This window comes from Mustela putorius, unplaced genomic scaffold (genome assembly GCF_011764305.1).
Source record: "Mustela putorius furo isolate JIRA1106 unplaced genomic scaffold, ASM1176430v1.1 tig00000430_pilon_pilon_pilon, whole genome shotgun sequence".
NCBI lineage: Eukaryota > Metazoa > Chordata > Mammalia > Carnivora > Mustelidae > Mustela > Mustela putorius.
In genome coordinates this window covers 19,169,633-19,191,730 of record NW_025421377.1, presented here as the reverse complement: position 1 = coordinate 19,191,730, position 22,098 = coordinate 19,169,633, and the positions used below count along the sequence as shown (strand labels likewise).

The 22,098-nt window shown below is 36.1% G+C and overlaps 1 protein-coding gene across 1 annotated transcript in view; it reads left to right on the top strand.

The window, feature by feature from the left end:
* Positions 1-21,672, top strand: part of LOC101693702 (transmembrane serine protease 11E) — a 44,401-nt gene extending 22,729 nt beyond the window's left edge. The window contains exons 5-10 of the mRNA XM_004764309.3: positions 1,200-1,363; positions 4,804-4,842; positions 6,509-6,686; positions 7,676-7,935; positions 8,518-8,660; positions 21,232-21,672. Coding sequence (XP_004764366.1) covers positions 1,200-1,363; positions 4,804-4,842; positions 6,509-6,686; positions 7,676-7,935; positions 8,518-8,660; positions 21,232-21,393 — 946 coding nt within the window. The 3' untranslated portion in view covers positions 21,394-21,672. The remainder of the gene's footprint in view (positions 1-1,199; positions 1,364-4,803; positions 4,843-6,508; positions 6,687-7,675; positions 7,936-8,517; positions 8,661-21,231) is intronic.
* The last annotated feature ends 426 nt before the right edge of the window (positions 21,673-22,098 follow it).

Below are 22,098 nucleotides of genomic sequence, written 5' to 3'. Positions count from 1 at the left end.
GTGAGAAACAAAAGACATCTTCTCAACAACTCATTATATAGTATTTCACTACAAATAATGTCAGTTCAGCCAATGTCCTTTTGATGGACACTTGGGTTTTACATATTTTTTCTGATTTAAAAACAAGATTAGGATAAACATGTATAAATCTCTTTGTACACACGAGTATATTTGAAAAGAGTGCTGTATCAGAGAGAATGGATCATCAAATGTATAACTGATAAACAAAATGTCCATTTTGTTTAAAATGAGGCTCTAATTTATATTCCTACTTACAGTTTATATAAGGAGTCAATACATTGTAGAGTGAGGAGTAAGACTCTCTGAGAACTGATTGCATGTGAAGAAAAAGGGGTAGAGTAGCTGACTAAGAACGAGAAAGAGAAGTCAAGGATGAGTCCAAGAAGTAATTCATTCTAAAAACATTAAGGTTGATTAATGCTCTATCTTGAAAATATAATTAGGTGAAGTCAAGACAATTTGGTTAAGCATTCTAATATCCTTAGGTTTAGAAGTTGTTTAGGAGAGCTTGACATTGCTTAAGAGATATGATTGGATTTAAGTCACAGCGAATTAAACCTGAAAACCAAAGCCAGAGTTGACTCCGGATTGAACATACACTATATCTGGTAGTATTAAATGATTGACAAGAGAGTGTCTTTTTATATTAACAACTAGACATTTTGGTGTTATAGAGACTGTGAGTGTATTAGCTTACTATCAGGGCGGCCGATTCGGAAGTTTCATATGTGGTAAACAATAGGAATATAGAATAAAATAAATCGGATCTTTTATTTTGATTTTTAAAAATAATTTTACATCTTTTAAAAAATAAATTTATTTGTTTGTTTGTTTGTTTATTTATTTATTTGAAAGAGGGAGCACAAACAGACAGAGCAGCAGACAGAGGGAGAGGGAGAAGCAGACTCCTCACTGAGCAGGGACCAACCCCCCCCCCAATGTGGGGATTCAATCCTGGGACCCCGGGATCATGACCTGAGCTGAAGGCAGTTGCTTAACCAACTGAGCCACGAAGACACCCCAAGTTGGATCTTTTAAATTACATTATAAGTTTGTTTTTTGTGTGTGTTTCAAATGAATGATCAAGAAAAAAATAGATTGTTATATTACCATAAATCTAATTCCAAACTATATCTTTTAAAGACATATATATTTTTTTTTATCTTCTTGGTCCACAGTCAAGAGGAACATGGAGTGTTGGCTCATATGCTGTTGATTTTTAAATTTCGCTCTACTGAGGATCCTAAAGCCATTGATAAAATTATCCAACAAGTTCTACCTGAAAAGCTGCAAGATGCTGTAGGACCCCCTAAATTAGATCCTGCATCAGTTGAAATTAAAAGTAAGTTTCTTTCTCTTATTTAGTTTAATTCTCTTACATAAAACAGCTCCATCTTAATTTTGGTCTTAGGCACTGATGGGCGGTTAGTAGAGAGGAGGGAAGGGGCAGAGGGAGAGAAAGAATCTCAAGCAGGCTCTACAGCCAGCATAGAGCCTTACATGGAGCTTATTCTCATGACTCAAGATCATGACTTGAGTCGAAATCAAGAGTCAAAAACTCAAATGACTGAGCCTCCCAGTTGCCCCTTAGGCACTGATTTTTTAAAAATTGTTTTGGATGTCCTTCAATTATTGACTCTTGCTACCAATAGAACATTTCTTTGGGATTAAAATGAATTATTTATTTTTTATATTACTCTAAACTTATGCCTCCTACGCAAGTCTGTCTTTACCTCTGGAACTGGTTTCTTTTCCTGCATTGGACCTTACACTTCAGCTATAGCAGCCAATTATAAATGGAGAAAGTAGCTTTGTATATTCTTCTCCTTCATCTTGTTGTTTCCATTTTATGTTCTAGAGTATGATGTGTGGAAAGGTTCATGCCATCCACACATTTTTTTTCAAGTTTCATTGATAAACCTTGTTACATTTTCTTCCCTTAGCCCATTCACCAATGAAAAATTTATAATTTATTTATACTTGTTTTATTCATACTTAGTTTACAGCTAATTTCAATAGTTTGAGTTTTTTGTTGTTGTTGGGTATTGGAGAACAAAATAAGCAAGGATAGATCCTCATTACTAGCAAGTAAGAAACACAGAAGATCCTCAGTAGAAGTAAAAGTTTGGTTAAGAGTCAAGTTGTGTGTTATAGAGCAATGCTATAGAAATATCATGTGGGCTAAACATAGGATCTTAAATATTTGAGTAGCCCATTGAAAAAGCAAAACTAAACATATGAGATTCATTTAAATAATGTGACACTTACCCCAATATATAAAAGTACTATTATTTAAACAAGTAGTCAACAGAAAAATTATCCCTAAGCCATTTTATATTTTTTTTTGTACTAAGGCTTTGAAATCTAGTGTATACTTTATATTTATAGCACATTTCAGTTAAGACTAGCTGCATTTCAAGAACTAGTAGGGACATGTGACTAGTGGGCACAGTATTGGACATGGAACAAGTAGAAAGTATGAACATAGTGTGCTAGCATAAAAGCTGATAGATCTAACCTGAGGCCTGACCTGATGATCACCTACCCTGCTTGCTTAGGAAGGAAGGTTTGAGTAATTAGAACTAGCTAGTGCAAAATGTTGGACTCTTCAAAAAGCAACAAAAATGTATTGTTAAGGGTATTAAAATATGACTTTTCTTTTTTCTACAGTCTCTCTGGACTTGTCATGGTATTTTTTGTTTGCTAATCAATGCCATTCTAAATGAAAAAATTAGAATTTTAAAATACTAGCAATAGTTATATTATCCATCTTCATATTGTAAAATATTGATTTCAAATATAAATGCAAAAGAATTTAAGTATGTGTACAATTGTGTTTCATAGCTCACACATGCATGAATTTGACTCTTCCCAGAACAATGGAAACACTATACAAGGCTAGTTTGACAATTTTTATTTCCTTTGTTGTTAATATGCACATTTTACCATTGCTCTCTACCTTTAGCTTAAGCAAGAAAGAACTGGAAAGTCCTTGTATGTCATTATTTTCAGCAGAAGCTATTGGCTAATATAAAGAAAAATGGGAGCAAAAAAGTTTATAATAGGGTCCTTGGGTGTTTTGTGTTTAGTAGAATGCTATTACCTTCTTTCTGAGTTCTAAGGAAGCTCTGCTTCAAACAGAAAACATGGCCTCCTGGGACAGTCGGTGCTCCCTGGTTCCTTAGTGGTAGATACCCACACTTATCTTGAATTTTGAATTTGCTGAACATTGTGGATCCACTGGAATTCTTGAGTTCATAGGGTATCACAAATGATGTATGCAAATGGGGTGTCAAGAATCCATGGACACATTTGTTGTGTGTATCTCCTCTGCTCATGCCATCCATGACCCATTATTCTATCAAACTTCATTTTTAAAGTACAAGTTACAAAATTTAAAAAATATTAAAAATATTAAAAATATAAAAAATAAGAAAATATCAAGAACTTCAAGATAGTGAGCATTAAACCAAGTAGAAAATCATGCTGAGTCCAGGACCCAATAAAGATATACATCAATTAAGCTGGCTCTGTTAGTAGTACCAACATGCAAATCCAGAACTAGGAAGAGGGTGAGATAGAGAGGAACAGGTTTTTTGACATGGAGAGATCAGTGGTGATAGTATTTAATATTTACTGAGAAAAATGACCACTTCCTTATTTGAGCTATTTCCCCCAAAAGTAGCCAGAATGGAGAAGGTCAAAAAGAAGCATTTCTAGACTATAGACTTCTAGCATATCAATACTATTAAATACTAAAAGAATAATTAACATTGAAATTTCTGTATTTAGAACTCCTGGCATATTCAAAGAGAACATTTTCAGTCTTTGGAAATCTATTGAATAAGGACATTAAATGCTTAGAATTTTTTTTGTTTTTTGTTTTTGTTTTTTTAAAGATTTCATTTATTTATTTAATGGAGATAGAGTATGAGAGCACAAGCAGGGCGAGCAGCAGAGGAAGAGAGAAAAGCAGGTTCCCCGCTGAGCAAGGAGCCCAATGTAAGACTAGATCCCAGGACACTGGGATCATGACCTGAGCTGATGACAGTTGCTTAACCGACAGCTTAACTTACCCAGGCACCCAAATGCTTAAAGATTTATATATCTGTTAGTTGGCTTAGTGTTTGCATAGGATTGGGGCCTGATTGTTGAAAAGTCAATAAGCTAAGGAGCCATGGGCTAGAATTGAAAAGAGGCCAAAATTGTCTTTCTAAATTTCAGCAGAAAGAAAAATTAGAAAGGGATAATATTATTTTTAAACGAGGAGCAGATTTATGGACCTCGAGCTCATATATGTTATACAATGAGACTATTCCTATGAATTTAGTAAAAGAAAAAACCTGGAATAATAGTAAGTAAAAATATCATTGCATTTCGGGAATCAATACTATGATTTAGAATAGCATTTCCCCACAAAGAGAACATATTGCATTTTACTTTCTGGTATGAAACTCAGATTTCTGGGTTTCATCACAAAACTACTTAATCAGAATTACTGGGAAGAGGAACAGGAATTGACAGGTTAAAGATGCTCCTTATGTGACTATTATCCATGCTAAAATTTAAGATTAAGAAACACTGTTTAGACCTCCCTTTTCCCAAGGCAATGAACATGCTCTCTCTATGATATTCTAACAGCGTTGCTTTTTTTTTTTTTTTAAACCTAGAGGTTCTGTCTTATAATGGAATTAATAAGTCTTTCCTATTTGAAGTACTCAGAGGCATTATGAAATTCTGATGTGCTGGCCCTGTTCTATTCACCATTTCTGTGTATTTCAGAAATCAACAAGACAGAAACAGACAACTTTCTAAACAGCTGTAAGTGTAATATATTTATTAAAATTGCATTACCGGAATGTAAAAAGTTAACACTAGATCATTTAGGCTTACTTTGTGTGATATTATAGGGTCAGAATAAAATTTGATTGGTCTGTGCAAAGCACAGGATGCTTTATCTTATCATTGAGTTACACTTTTATTACTAAAGAACAAAAAAAATTGGAGAACTATGGAGTGGATAGATAGCTGCCCAGCAGGTGTCTAGTGGAAATGAGTTGTACAGTTGTTAAAAAAGGGAGAAAAGACTCAATATTCTAATAGCAGATATCTACGATACACTCTCATAAACATTTTTTAAAGATTATATGAAAGTCATCTTTATGTTGGTATTTTTTAGCTACAGGCAGAAACTTATTATTACTCTACACTAAATAAAATCTGCATGATGTCATTAATCTCATATTATGGAAATTTAAACAATTATGGGGTTGGAGTATATATCAATAAAATTACTAAAGGCTCAGATAATATCTTCACCCATATTTTAAAAGTATTGACTCTAGGCCTAGTATTTCCCTTCCTCTACAGCAGAGTCTCCCGTCATAATTTAGAGGATATATTTGGTAATTATGGAATTAGTACATAATGTCTTTATCTTAAAAGATGGAAGGAAATGTGCTACTCACCAGCTTAGAATATTGGTTAATTCACAAACTTGATTGAACATGAGAAACAAGAATAATCCTGTTAACCTCAATGATGTATATTCTTTCCACCAATATTTATTATGAAACTGTTGTGTGCTACTGGTATATTAGGCAAAAGGGATGTAAAATGAATGAGATATAATCCTTGTCTAAAACAGCTCATACTCTAATGAGACTAGGTGTATGAGACTAATGCATGAACACATAATTCTAAAGCAGTGGTTCTCAAACGGGAAATTTTGACCCCCACATGGTCATGCCTGGTTAACATTTTGGTTATCATGATTTCAAGGGGGGATGCTACTGGCATCTAATATGTGTAGGTGAGGGAATTCTTCTGAATATCCTGTGATGAATGGCACAGCTGTCCACAACAAGGAATTACCCATCTCAAAATGTTAATAGTGTCAGTGTTGAGAAACCCTGTTATAAACTTTATATACATTATATATAAAATTATGTAATATATGTATATAGAGAGTTAATGTATATGTAGTATATATGTATATGTAATTAGTGTATATATAATAAAATCTGTTACCGGTTTTATATTATTATATATAAATAATATATAAGTAGTGTGTATATATAATATATATAACTAGTATATATATAATTAGTACTGGTAACTATATTAGCACATACACATGTATATAGAGACAGACATATGTAGCTATGTGTATAATTATACACACACACACAGATGATGATGCTGATGATGAAGATGACAACAATGATGGAAGTATCAAAAGAGCCGTAACTAATCTAGTTTGGGGGCAGAGGAATTGTTAGAGAAGGCCTCATAGTGGAGGTAATGGTTGACTTAAATCTTACAAGATAAGTAATTGTTAAATTAATGAACGGCTATACCTAAAGGAAAAGTAAGAGGAGAAAATGTCTGATACTGTTGGAGCACAAAGTGCAAAAGAAATTTGAGATAGTGACACAATTTGACACTTAAAAGCACAGTGAAGTAAGGCATCATCTCTCTTTGGCAGGCTGTGGGACAAGGAGGAGTAAAACTGCAAGTGAGAGTCTGCGAATCGTCGGTGGGACACAGGTGGAAGAGGGCGAATGGCCGTGGCAAGCTAGCCTGCAATGGGATGGCACCCATCGCTGTGGGGCAACTCTAATTAACAGCACGTGGCTTGTGAGTGCTGCTCACTGCTTTAGAACGTAAGTCCTGAATGATTGGCTTGTGAACGACTGGGCATAAGCAAAGTGCGTTGCGGCTTGCCAGGAAGGAACCACCTCAGGAAGTTGGAAAGAGATGAGTTTAATATAAAGATAAAATATATGTCACAAAGAGGTACAATAAAGTGTATCTCAAATATATGTCACCAAAAATTGACATAAAATATATGTCAAAATATATGTCTCATAATCCTTAGTAAGAGGTTTAATAGTCTGGAAATGGAAATGGCTTCAAAATACATGTAGATAAATTATACATTGATAAATAAATAATAATTTGTCAAAAGAAGCAAGAGTTTTAAAGAAATGTTAACATCATCTTTTGACTTTGAGCTTGATGTCAAAGACCCATATATATATCTTTGCTGTATGTCTATGAGAGATGGGGTTGGGAATAGTCGGTTTCATCTCAGTGGGGAAATTCCACGTGTCAAGAAAGAATTAAGTATGAAGAAATTTGGTAGTAAATTATACAGCTGAGTAAGTTGACTAGTTGTATGACAAAGAATGGAGACCTTTCAACCCAATGCAAAATACCTGTGTATATAGGATAGTACCACTTTGTTATATTTATGCATAGCTCTTTCAGTTTTCAGAGAAATGTGTGTTTGTGGGTAGGGAACATGGTGCATAAAATACATTTGGTTCTTTCATTCTGTACAAAATGTGCTTCCCATATGTTTCTTGGGGTCACTGATTCCTAGAAATGTCAAAAAGCCCTACGATCTGGGCTGAACAACTCAGATGCAGAGTGGCATGTGTCTTCCAACAACCATGCTACTGGGGCTTTTCTACCTGATGGTACTCCTGAGTCTGATTCTCAGATTACAAAGAGTTTGTTTCCATACATAGAAACTGTAATTTTAAAAAGAAAACTTATATTGACTCCAGCAGCTTAAATTATTATTAATATAAGTCATTACACTGGTAGTATGGTTAAGGAGAATTTATTCTTTGTACTTTTCCCTCAGGTATAAGGACCCAGACAGATGGACTGTTTCCTTTGGAGTAACAATAAACCCTCCAAAGATGAAACAAAGACTCAGAAGAATAGTTGTCCATGAAAAATATAAGTATCCATCACATGACTATGATATTTCAGTTGCAGAGCTTTCCAGCCCTGTTCCCTACACAAATGCAGTACATAGGATTTGTCTCCCTGATGCATCCCATGAGTTTCACCCAGGCAGTGAGATGTTTGTGACAGGATTTGGAGCACTGCAAAATGACGGTGAGCATTTGAAGAGAAGTCAAACCATAGTAACTCAACTTGGTATTCTAAGGCATTTAAAGAATGGAGTGTCATTATGCCAAAATATGTTGGCAGGTTGGTAATATGGACGTGGGAAACTCTGACCCCATTTGTGAACGAGGTCATTTAAAAGACACACACATTCCTTCATTGCTATAGGTTGCTATCAAGCGCCTCACTATTACTGTAGTAATGGTGCTTGGTAAGGTGTCCAATAAACATGGCTGAACTTTTTAATAGGGAATTAACCACATAAGAGATTGGGTATCATTAATATACCCAATTGTGAAGATGAGAGAATCATAAGGTCACCATTCTCTCTATTAAAATAAGATTCCAAGTTTTGCCACGAGATGGAAGTCACTTGAACAACTTGAGATTCTCTTATAAGTACCTAACTTTTCATTTAAAGTAGTTAAGAAGTAATTCTTTCCCAAAATATGACTGTACCTGAAAAAAAAACATATTCTATATTGCCATCTCATTTAATAATTTTGATTTTCCTGAGGTTTTTAGAATATATGTATATATACAAATATAAAGACTATTTTTTCCCTTTAGGTAGTAGTCAAAATCATCTTTGGCAAGTACAGGTGGATCTCATAGACACTCAAACCTGTAACGAACCCCAATCTTATAATGGTGCCATAACTCCTAGAATGTTATGTGCTGGCTCCTTGAAAGGAAAAAGAGATGCGTGCCAGGTATGTGGTTTGACCTAGTAGTATGCTGCAGAATTTTTCTTCATTTTTTATTTTGAATTTATTAGAGATTTATAGAAAGTATATAGAGGGATTTCCCATGTTCTTTGATTCATTTTCCACAAATGTTATATCTCGCATTCCTATAGTACAATATAAAAGCTAGGAAATTGACATCGGTACAATGTGTGCTTCTAGTTCAATGGCATTTTGTTACATATGCAGATCTGTGTAACCATCACTGCAGTTGAGAATTATTCCATCACCACAAAGATCTTCTTTATAGTAACACCTATTTCTCTATCACTTTCTTTTTTTTCCTAAATTTTTATTTAAATTCCAGTTAGTTAACATACAGTGTAATATTAGTTGCCAGTGTATAATGCAGTGATTCAGCACTTCCGCACAACACCCCATGCTCATCACAAGTGCACGCCTTAATCTCCATCACCTATTTCAACCATCCCCCCACCCAGTCCCCTCTGGATTCCATCAGTTTGTTCTTAAGAGCTAAGACTCTGTTTCTTGGTTTACCTCACATTCTCTTTTTTTCCCCTTTGCTTGCTTTTTTTGTTTATTAAATTCTGCATATGAGGAAATCATATGGCATTTATCTTTATCTGACTTGTATCGCTTAACATAATACTCCCTAGTTCCATCAGTGTCATTGCAAATGGCATATTTCATTCTCTTTTGTGGCTGAGTAATATTCTATTACACACACACACACACACACACACACACACACTCCTACATCTTCTTTGTCTATTCATCAGTTGAAGGACATAATTTGGTTATTGTATATAGTGCTGCTATAACATTGGGGTGCATGTATCCCTTTGAATTAGTATTTTTGTATTCTTTGGGTAAATACCTAGAAGAACAAATTGCTGGATCACAGGGTAATTTTATTTTTAACATTTTGAGAAATCTCCCTACTGTTTTCCAGAGTGGCTGCACCAGTTTGCATTCCTACCAACAGTGAAAGAGGGTTTTTCCCCTTTCTCTACATTCTGGCCAGCACCTGCTATTTCTTGTATTATTGATTTTAGTCATTCTGACAAGTGTGAGGTGCTATCTCATTGTAGTTTTAATATGCATTTCTCTGATGATGAGTGATGCTGAGCATCTTTTCATGTGTCTTTTATCCATCTGTATGTCCTCTTTGGAAAAATGTCCATTCATGTCTTCTGTACATTTTTAAATTGGATTACTCATTTTTGGGGTGTTGAGTTTTATAAGTTCTTTATATATTTTGGATACTAACCCTTTATCAGATACATAATTTGCAAAAATCTTGTTCCATTCTGGAAGTTGCCTTGTAGTTTTGTTGATTGTTTCGTTCATTGTGCAGAAGCTTTTTATAATGATGAAGTTGTTTTTGTTTCCCTTGCCTCTAGAGACACATCTAGAAAGCAGTTGCTATGGCCAATGTAAATCCTGTATCACTCTTTCATTACTAACACCTGCAAATCATGAATCTGTTTTCCATCTCTACAATTTTGTAATTTTGACAGTGTTATATAAATAGAATCATACTGTAGCTTTTTTTTTTTTTTAAGAATTCCATTTTGATTTATCTTCTAGTATTTTTGACTAGGCTATCTCTGTGGAAAAATTTTTGTGGTTCCTCTCAGTTGTATATACATAACTTAACACAGTCTACTGGTGTTGAGATTTTACTAGTTCGAGATTTTACCACTAGATTTGTGGTTCCTCTCAGTTGTATATACATAACTTAACACACTCTACTGGTGTTGAGATTTTACTAGTAAGAAAACTTACTTCCCTTTAAGCGTCTTTATGCTTCCACATTTATAATGATAGTATTAATGTAAATTTTAATATTTCCTCTACATACATTGAGAACCACATTAGATAATGTTTTTGCTTCAAGTTCCACTTTCCTTCAAGAGTTGAAGAAAAGTCTGTTTATTCATAATTTTGTTCTTTATTCCTTCCTGGTTTTCTAAGATTTTTTCTTATCATTCTTTACTGTTTTAGAAACTTCCTTTAGCCTTGTTTTTAATGTACATCTGCTAATGACAAATTCCCTCACTTTTTCTGTCTACAAAATTCTTCATTTCTTATTCATTCCTGGACCATAATTTTGTCAGATATAGAATTTGGGATTGACAGTTCTTTTCTTTCAGCATTTAGATCATGGCCTCTGTGAATTTCTGGTGAGAGATGTATTATTACCAGAATTGTTTTTTACCTATAGATGATCTGCCATTTCTTTATTGCTGTGTTCAAGACTTTTCTTTGTCTTTAGTTATCAAAAGTTTGATTGTGTCTTGGCATGGATTTCTTTGGGTTATCCTGTTTTGGGTTTACTCTGTTTGTTTGTTTGTTTGTTTATAGCAATAAGTAAAATGTCCTTACTCAGCTTTTTGGATGTGCAGATTCATGTCTGTTGACAAACTTGGGAAAATTTCCACCATTATTTCTTTGAATAATTTCCTAGCCCCACTTTCTTTTTTGTACCCTTCTGGGAGCCTAATAATAGCAATGTTAGTTGTTTTGTCAGTATCAGATGTCCCTGAGCTTATTTTTATTCCCCCATCCCCATTCCTGATTGTATTGCTCAGATTGTGTAATTTCTGCCATTCTGTCTTCAAGATCACCGATTCTCTCTTCTGTCATCTTTATCCTATTGAGCCCATCCAAACAGGTTTTTAATTATTTCATTTTTCAGTTCTAGTATATCTATTTGATCCTTCTGTATATCTGATATTTCTTTGCTGAAACTTCTTATTTTTTAATTTGTTTCGAGCATAGTGGTAATTGCTCATTAAGACATTTTTGTAATGCCTGCTTTAAAATCTTTGTCAGAAAATTTCACTATCTGTCTCATCTCAGTCTATCTGTTGATTGTCTTTTCTCTTTCAAGTTGAGATTTTTTAGTTCTTGGTATGATAAGTGATTTCCAGATATATCTTGGACATTTTGAGTATTATAAAACTCTGGATCTTATTTAAATTCTTCTGTTTTAGCATGCTTCCTCTCACATAACACTGGCTGGAATAGGTAGGTTCTACCTCATTTCCTACTGATCTTCCTCTGACACCCAAATAGGGGAGAAGAGCTTTGTTACTGCTGGATGGAAGTGGGATTTTAGGCTCTGTATTAAGCTTCCTCTGATACCAGTCTGGCCGGGAGAACCTTGTTACTGCTCCATTTGTGGCCTCCACAGACATCATGGGGTAGTGGCCTCATTACTATTGGCAGTGGGGCAGTGGGGATAGCCCTGACTTTGCACTAGGTCTCCTCTGACATCACCCTAAGTGAGAAAGGTAGGCCTCATTTCTACAGGGTTATAGTCTATGCTCTCTAGCTGGTCACCATAGGAAAGAAAGAGAAGGGTTTCATTATCACCTGGCAGAAATCAAAGTTTAGTTTCCAACTCAGCCTTCTCTGGTGGAGGAGGGGATCTTACAGCCTGGTAGGGGTAGAAGTCTAGGCTCCCCACTTTGCCTTTACTGATGGGGGTTAAGATAGGGCCACAGTTTTTCTGTGTTTGGTTGGAGTAGAGCAGGTAGTATCTAAAAGCTTTTGTCCTCCAGGGGCACCTACGTGGCTCAGTTGTTAGCATCTGCCTTTGGTTCAGGTCATGATCCCAGTGTCCTAGGATCAGGCTCCCTACGCAGTGGGAAACCTACTTCTCCCTCTCCCACTCCCCCTGCTTGTGTTCTCTCTCTCTCTCTCTCTCTGTCAAGTAAATAAATAAAATCTTTAAAAGTATATATAAATAAAAAATAAAAGGATTTTTTTTTTGTCCTCCATAGATTGCCCCACTTCAGTTTCTTTGACTAGAGAAAGAAAGGTTTTCACGGGGCTATTTTTTCATCCATATCTGTTGGCAGGTTGCTAGATTAACATTTTTATAAGCTCTATGTTCAGGATAAGTAGAGCAAAAAAGCAAATCCAGGGAGCTCATTATTTTATCATTCCTTGAGTCCTCGGGTTCCTAGGTCTCCTGGCATCTTCTATCTACTTTTCAGTGTTTTTTTAATATTTATTTCTAAAGTCCAGTTTTTAAAAAATTAATTAATTATTATCTTTTAAATTTAGTTTGGGTAAAAATAAGTAATTCTATTCTACCTTTGTCTAGAGCATAGACATCATTTTGAACCCTGCTTTTGCTTTCCAGCACACAAGCTAGCACTGTTTGCCTGCTATGACAGCTATGATCTCTATGTCTTCATCTACATTGCTGATAGAATCAAGGCCAATACTCATTCCATGGGTATAATTTTAATTTTGTGATTTGACAGATCTTATGTTTAATGTGCACTCCTCTAAGTTTCAAATTGGTTTTTGAAATTACATGTTATTCTATATATTCTGCAGTCTAGATCCATACAGTGATATATTGTTCATTTCTAAGAATTTTTTTTCAACTTTTCATGTTTTTTCTCTCTTACATATACACTACATTTTTTTTTCTTTCATTGACTTTACTTCCATTAATCCATGACTGACTTCATCATTGTCCTTTCCCAACTTTTACCTCTGGGTCAGTCAATTCAGCATTGTTCAATTTGCTACATTAAACTCTTTCACCCAGCTGACCTTTCTCCATATTCTTAGCAAACACTAAAGATTAGACTTAACTCATTGTGTTTCTTTGTCCACTCTGAGACCCTGATTATTCCTGGAGGAAGACATGGGACAATATAGATAGTTCCCATTACAAAATTCTACAGAAAATCCAAGTTGATCTTGTGAATAAAATACTAAAATAAAACCAATTGAATAAAAGAAACACATGAAAATATACCCATAGCCTTCATTATTTGCAGACTCTGTGCCTATGAATTCATATATTTGCTAAAATTTGTTTGTAAATCCCAAATCAATTATCAAGGCACTTTTGTGTTCATTCATGAACCTAAGCAGAATAGCAAAAAATATGAGTCACCCAATGTGCATGTTCCCACCTGAGGTCAAAAAGGAAATGTGCTGCCTTCTTATTTCAGCTCTCATACCATAAATTTGTGTATCTTTTTTGGTGTATTTAGTGCCACATTTTTCTCATTTTTGCTGGTAACTTCACCATTTAAAATAGTTCCCAAGTGTAGTGCTGAAGTAAGGTACAAGAAGTCTGTGATGTGCCACATGGAGAAAATTTGTGTGTTAGGTAAGTGTCATACAGGCATGAGTTACAGTGCTGTTGGCTATGAGTTCCACATGAATGAATTAATAATAGATCTTAATGTGTCTTTAAGTGAAGCATACATAAAATATGGATATGTGTTGATCAGTTGATGAAGATAGGACCAGAAGCTCATGGAAATCAAACCCTTTATTTCCCCCTGGAGCAATGATTCAGTATTCACTATTTCAGGGTTTATGGCAACTTCATAAAAAAGAACTACTATGAATAGCAAGAATCAATTATATTTTATTTGGCTTCTTGATAGTCATAGAATCAGAGTTTAGATATTCTAGATCTTCTCTTGCCTTAATCTCTGGTCTTACTTGCCTCTAACATTACCAAAACATATGATTTTGCATTTGTGATCATCATTTATGATTTTTTTCAAATATCTCAGCTTCTATAAAGTATGCAAGGAAGAGCTGTATGACTCTTTTGTATTATAAATTATTTATTACAGAAAATTTCCTAATGTATGTATAAGTAAAGAGAGTTATATAATGAACCCCAATGTACTCATCACTTAGCTTCAACAATTATCAGCTCATGACCAATTTTACTTCATCCCTATATATCTTCTTTTTTTTTAAGATTTTATTTATTTATTTGACAAACAGAGATCACAAGTAGGCAGAGAGGCGGCAGAGAGAGTGGGGGAAGCAGGCTCCCCGCCTAGCAGAGAGCCCAATGTGGGGCTCGATCCCAGGACCCTGAGATCATGACCTGAGCTGAAGGCAGAGGCTTTAACCCACTGATCCACCCAGGCGTCCCTCATTCCTACATATCTTAACACAATCTTCTCATCTCTTCCTTCTCCACCCTATTTTTTCAGATCTATTTTGAAGTAAATCCCAGATGTCATATAATTTCATCTGTAAATATGCTCTCTACTCTACAATGCCACTTCCATGATGGTATTTGATGTGAACGTTCCTTTTCCTTATAATTTGGGGAATTAAAGAGAAGGAAAAAAGTTTCAGTTTGTGATTATAAAACCCTGCTTTCCTACTTCTGAAAACCAATTTTTTCCTATCTCTGGCACCATGTTTTTTTTTTCCCCATTTTAGGTTCACAATTTTTTTTTTTAAGATTTTATTTATTTATTTGAGAGAGAGACAGTGAGAGAGAATATGAGCGAGGAGAAGGTCAGAGAGAAAAGCAGACTCCCCATGGAGCTGGGAGCCTGATGCGGGACTCGATTCCAGGACTCCGGGATCATGACCTGAGCTGAAAGCAGTTGTCCAACCAACTGAGCCACCCAGGAGTCCCCAGTGTTCACAATTTTTGACACTTGACCAGTTCCATATACTTTAAAATCTCAAAATTCATCAATATCATCATATGCAAAAATCTTTGCTTGGATCTTCTTCTCAGTGACATTTGGCTACCTCCTCTTTCTTAAAATAGATTCTTCTTTGGGTTCTATAATCCTGAAATGTGCTGATTTCCCCTCCTCTTTCTCCTACCACTCATTTCTGGCTCTTTTTTTTTTAATTTTTTTATTTTTTATAAACATATATTTTTATCCCCAGGGGTACAGGTCTGTGAATCGCCAGGTCCACACACCCCACAGCACTCACCAAAGCACACCCCCACCCCCAATGTCCATAACCCCACCCCCCTTTTCCCAACCCCCCTCCCCCAGCAACCCTCAGTTTGTTTTGTGAGATTAAGAGTCACTTATGGTTTGTCTCCCTCCCAATCCCATCTTGTTTCATTTATTCTTCTCCTACCCACTTAAGCTCCCATGTTGCATCACCACTTCCTCATATCAGGGAGATCATATGATAGTTGTCTTTCTCTGCTTGACTTATTTCACTATCATTTCTGGTTCTTTATCCTGGTTTCTCTTTCTCTCTCCCTGTTTAAGACTAACTATCCATTAAGACTCAAGTCTTGGGTGAAAATTTTCTCTCTTCTCTATCTACTCACTGAAAGAAACGATCTTTTCTCTGAACTCAGTTGTCCTTTTAATGACTTCCAAATCTATGTAATCAGAATTAAACTCTTGCCCAGTTCAGTCTCACATTTCCACCTACTCCAAAAACATTTTCATTTATAAGTTTTAAGTTTTTAGTATAAGATTAAAACTTGTATATGTGCCATCTCAAACTCAACAGGCATTATGAAACGTTACAGGCATACCTTGAAGATACTGTGGGTTCCATTCCAGGCTACCACAATGAAATGAGTCAAATGTTTTTTTCTGTTTCTCAGTGCATATAAAAGTTATTTTTACACTCAACTGTACTCTGTTAGGTATACAATAACATTATGTATAAAATAACCAATGCATATACTGTAATTTAAAAATATTTTATTGCTAAAAGTTGCTAATCATCATCTGAGCTTTCAGTGAGCTGTAATTTTTTTCCTGCTAGGGAATATTGCCTCAGTATTGATGGCTGCTGACGGATCACAGTGGTGGTTGCTGAAGGTTGGGAGGCGTAGTCAATTTATCAAAATAAGACAATAAAGAAGTTTGCCACATAGACTTTTCCTTTCACAGATGATTTCTCTATAGCATGCAATGCTGTTTGATAGCATTTTATCCACCGTAGAACTTCTTTCAAATTGGAGTCAATCATCTCAAACTCTGCCACTGCTTTACCAACTAAATTTATATTCTAAGTCCTTTGTTATAATTTCAACAATCTTCACAACGTCTTCACTGGGAGTCGATTCCATCTCAAGAAACCACTTTCTTTGTTCATCCATAAGAGGCAATTCCTTGTCCATTAAAGTTATATGGTGAGATTGCAGTAATTCAGTCCCATCTTAAGGCTCCACTTCTAATTCTAATTCTTTTGCTATTTTTTAAAATTTTTATTTATTTTTTTAAATTTATTTTCAGTGTTCCAGAATTCATTGTTTATCCACCACACCCAGTGCTCCATGTAATACGTGCCCTCCATAATCCCCACCACCAGGCTCACCCGTCCTCCTACCCCCCGCAAAACCCTCAGTTTGTTTCTCAGAGTCCACAGTCTCTCATGCTTTGTCTCCCCCTCCAATTTCCCCCAATTCACTTCTCTTCTCCATCTCCCCATGTCCTCCTTGTTATTCCTTATGCTCCACAAATAAGCAAAACCATATGATAATTGACTCTCTCTGCTTGACTTATTTCCCTCAGCATAATCTCTTCCAGTCCCGTCCATGTTGATACAACAGTTGCGTATTCACCCTTTCTGATGGAGGCATAATACTCCGTAGTATACATGGACCATATCTTCTTTATCCAGTTGTCTGTTGAAGGGCATCTTGGTTCTTTCCATAGTTTGGTGACTGTGGCCATTTGTGCCACATTTGCCATGATTTCATCCACTCGAGTCTCAAACCCTAAATTTATCCCGAACGGTTGAAATCAACTTCTTCCAAATTCCATTTAATGTTGATATTTTGACCTCTTCCCATTACTCATAAATGTTCTTAAAGGCATCTAGAATGGTGCTTTCTTTGCTGAAGATTTTCAATTTACTTTAAAGGAATCACTATCTATGGCAGCTATAGCCTTACAAAATGTACTTCTTAAATAATAAGACTTGAAAGTCAAAAATATTACTTGGCCCACATGTTTGCAGGTATGAAAACGACATTAATCTTGCAGTACATCTCTACCAGAGCTCTTGGGGAACCAGATGTACTGCCAATGAGCAGTAATATTTTGAAAGAAATCCTTTTTTTCTGAGCAGTCATTCTCAACAGTGGGCTTAAAATATTTTGTAAAGCATGTTGTAAACAGATGTGCAATCATTCAGGCCTTGCTCTATTTCTATAACAAAGGAAGAGTAGATGTATCATAATTCTTAAGATTCCTAGGATTTTTCAGAATGGTATGTGAGCCTTAGTTTCAGCTTAAAGTCACTGGCGAGTCAGCCTGTCCTTGAAGCTTTGAAGCCAGACATTGACTTATCTTCTTTAGCTATGAAAGTCTTAGATAGGATCTTTTTCCAGTAGAAGGCTGTTTCACCTACATTGAAAATCTGTTTTGGGGCACCTGTGTGGCTCAGTTGGTTAAGTGTTGGTGGCTCAGTTGGTTAAGCATCTGCCTTCAGCTCAGGTTATGACCCCAGAGTCCTGGGATCAGCATCCATCACCCAGCTCAGCAGGGAGTTGCTTTACCCTCTCCTTCTGCTGCTTCCCCTGCATGTGCTCTCTCAGACTTTTTCTCTGACAAATAAATAAATATAATCTTAAAAAATTAGAAAATCTGTTGTTTAGTGAAGCCATCTTCATGAATTTTCTTAGCTACATCTTCTAGTGCAGCTTCTATATTGGCAGCTGCCTTGTCACCTTGCACTTTGATGTTATGCTGACAACTCCATTCCTTAACCCTCATGAGCCAATCTCTGCCAGCTTTGACCTTTCCTTCTGCAGCTTCCTGAGCTCCTGCAGCCTTCACAGAACTGAAGAGAGTTAGAGTGTTTTTCTGGACTAGGTTTTTGCTTAACATAATGTTGTGATTTGTTTCTTCTGTCCAGTCCACTGAAACTCCATCATCAGCAATAAGTCTCTTATCACTCCTGTGTTCACGGGGGTAGCTGTTTTCATTTCCTTCAAGAACTTTTCCTTTGCATTCATAACTTGGCTGTTTGATGCAAGAGGCTTAACTTCCCGCTTGTCTCAGCTCTTGACATACTTCCTCACTAAGTTTAATTATTTCTAGCTTCTGGTTAGACTGAGAAACACACAACTTTCCTCTCACTTGAATATTTAGAGGCCCCTGTAGGGTTATTAATTGGCCTAATTTTAATATTATTGTTTTTTGGGGAACAGAGAGGCCTGAAGAGAGGGAGAGAGATGGGGGAATAGTTTGCTGGTAGAGCAGTCAGACTACACACATTTATTAAGTTTCCCCTCTTATACGGGGCACAGTTCATAGCACCCCCAAACAATTACAATAGTAACATCAAAGATCGCTGATCACAGATCACCATAATAAATATGATAATGAAAAGGTTAGAAATATTATGAGAATTGCCAAACTGTGACACAGAGACACAAAATGGAAAAACAGCACTGGCAGAGTTACTTGACAAAGGATCGCCACAAACCTTCTATTTGTAAAAAAACAAAAACAAAAACAAAAACAAACCAGTGTCTTTAAAGCACAATAAAGAAAGCATAATAAAATGAGGTATGTCTGTATCTGTTTTTCCATTTTCAAGTTTCTCCTTTATGTTACTGGGTTTCCTTATTGTTGAAGTCTACTTTTCCTTTTAGATCTTCTTCACATCTAATTGATTAAGTCTTTGGAGATATTTTTCTCTTTTACCATGTCTTCCAAATGTATCTCTGCCCCATACTTTTTGTCTAATACCCTTGTCTATTCCTTCATTACTTCATATCGTAACCACAAATTGACTTCCTGGTTTGGCTTCTAGTTTCAAAGTTTCTGTTATGATATGTAATCCTGATTAAATTTCCTATTTCACACTACACCACCACCGAACAGGATTTATGGGAAAAAAGGGCCAGAGACAGACCAACAGATCCCTCAAAGGCTATGCAACTTTTTACCCAGAGAATTAACAACAGCAGCAGAATTGTGTCTTGAAAAATAACTTGGACGGTGTGGGCAGGCAGAATGGCCAGGGTGACTGGTTACTTACTTGGGGTTTGTTAAAAACGCAGAGAAATGATAGAATGGACGGACCAGCTTGCTGGGGCCAAGGCAGTGCACATGAGAGGGTAGCCCTGAGTAGAGGAGAAAGTGTAACCTGCCAGGATCCATGAAGGGAGTGAAGCTGTGGTGTGTTTCTCTGGCAGGGGGAGCCCAGGGCACAGGTATTTTTAAAATATTTTATTAAAGTAGAGCCCCAAGGCTCCCTCCTCAGGGGGAAGTCTGTTCCTCCCTTTGTCCCTCCCCAGCTTGCGCTCTCTCTCATTCACTCTCTCAAATAAATAAATACATTCTTAAAAAAAAGTAGAGCCCCAAGGACCTCTGCTTGTGCAACAACTCAATTGAGAGCTTTTTCCTCTTCTGAAGATCATAATTCTATTCTCATTACCCTGGCTTCCCTACCTAAGACAAAACACATATAAACCATCACAATCTCTGTCTTACACTGATTTAACTCTCCCATTCACTAATCATGTGTAAGCTAACTAGTTTTAGTAGGACAATCTTTGCCTATTTGATACTTGTCAGTAGACATTATCATTTGATACTGATGCAATTTGGAAGGCTGTTAAGTACTGCTATCTTTTTTTTGGATTAGTTATTTCTCAGACTCTTTTGTACCTTTCTCTTAGATAGCTTTAAATTTTGTGATCTCTGAAATCTTCTATTTCCTCATCCTAATCGGTGCTTTCATATAGGCTTGGGTTTCAGTTACCAAAATGATCTATTTGTATGTACCTGAGGGCATGTATTTACTATCTTTTGACATTTGAGGGTATAGGTAAACACTTACTGTTAACTGATTTAAAAATTACAGACACATTATTACAAATTTAGTTACTGTTAGTATTAGCTAATATTTTTACATGAACAAAAGTAAATGCACAGGGAAGTTAATACAATGCAGGGCAAGAAATCTGGACTTCTGAGTTAGACTGCTGTGGATTCAAATTCATTTCTGCCCCTGAATAGCATGTGCCATCAGGCAAGTTACTTAATTTCTGAATTTTGGTTTCCTTATTGTTAAAATGGAGAAAATGAAACCTCACTTCACATTTTGTTACTAGAATTACACGAATTAATGAGATAATATGTAATTAATTAAGAGCTCCATAGAGTGCTGAACACTTAGTGGGTGGTCAATATTAGAGACCCCGGGATTTTGAGGAAAAATCAGCCTGTACCTTGTTTTTATGACCTGTATGAAGAAACAGGCCTCTAGAGTTCACAATGCATAGAAAATTGGAATTTCTGGTTTTAAACATGTCTTTACTAAGTTCTGATTTATGCCAGGCTCTATGCTAAGCTCTTGATACTGTCTTACTTGATCTTCAAAATTATCACTGGAGGTAGGTATTATTAGGAGCATTAAATATAAATTAAAGGTCTTAGCTACCTGGAAGAACCAGACTTGAGATTTAAACCCAGGTGTCCATCTCTGGTGTCTGTGCTTTTCTCAGTAATAGACTCTTCACCCTTCTTTTGGGAGCTATGTCATAGTGATAAGAGATATGAGGAATTATCTTCTCAGATATACCAGAGAAGAATACTGTTCTCCAAAGATATGGTGCCTTTAATCTCGGTGTGCTGACTCCCAAATGTAAGCCAATACCCTAGGTAGTAGACCTTCTCCTTTATGTGAATTACTGACACGGGGGTATGGCTTCTGCATTTGAGCACACTGAAAACTTTTGAAAATAGCCCCTTTCATTAAACTGGAGTCAGAAAAATAAAGAATGCTGCTGTAATCAACTGCATTATTAATGACTAATTTCTCCCTTCTCCTGTAGGGTGACTCCGGAGGACCACTGGTTAGTGCAGATGCCAGAGATATCTGGTATCTTGCTGGAATAGTGAGCTGGGGCGATGAATGTGCCCAACCTAATAAGCCCGGTGTTTACACTAGAGTGACTGCTTTCCGGGACTGGATCCGTTCCAAAACTTGTATCTAAGAGAGAAAACCCTAGTAGAATGGAACACATGGTTTGTGTATGGACCATGCTCAGAGATTCTCAGAGAGACAGAATCCCAAAAGAAGTCTTGCAGATCACCCGGATTGGACCCATCTAACTAAACTGTCTGCTTGATGTGCATGTTTCTTTCCTAGCTCTGCTTCACCCTGAGCATCCTGCTCTGCAGATATGTTCTGTCCCAATTTGCATTCACTTGTTTTCTAGAAGTTTTGTCATCAAAATTTTGGCTCGTTGACATAAATTTCTTATGCATATATACAACTTGAAGTGATTCCTTCTTTCATTTCCCCAGAGTCTCTCATCTTAATAAATCTCCACTTTCAAGGGGTGGGACAGAGTGGAAGGGAATGTAAAAACGAAAAAACTACATATTTTTATGCACAAAGAAGTATTAAGAGTTTTTTCCTTCCCTTAATGGTATGAGGAAAATGATCACATTTGTTACAACAGGTCAAGCAAACAGACCCCAGAACACCAAATACTTCATGTTGAAAAAAGAATGGGAATTCAGGAAATGCACAGAAACCAAGATACAGTTTTATTTTCATTTCTAGCTAACAAGTACAGAGATGAGTGTAGGGATGATTCCGTTTTCCTGTGGCCTACAATAATTATACAAACTCTATATAATGTACTTGTTCTAAGGTAAAGCAAATAATATTTATTTAATATTTCACTGTTGAG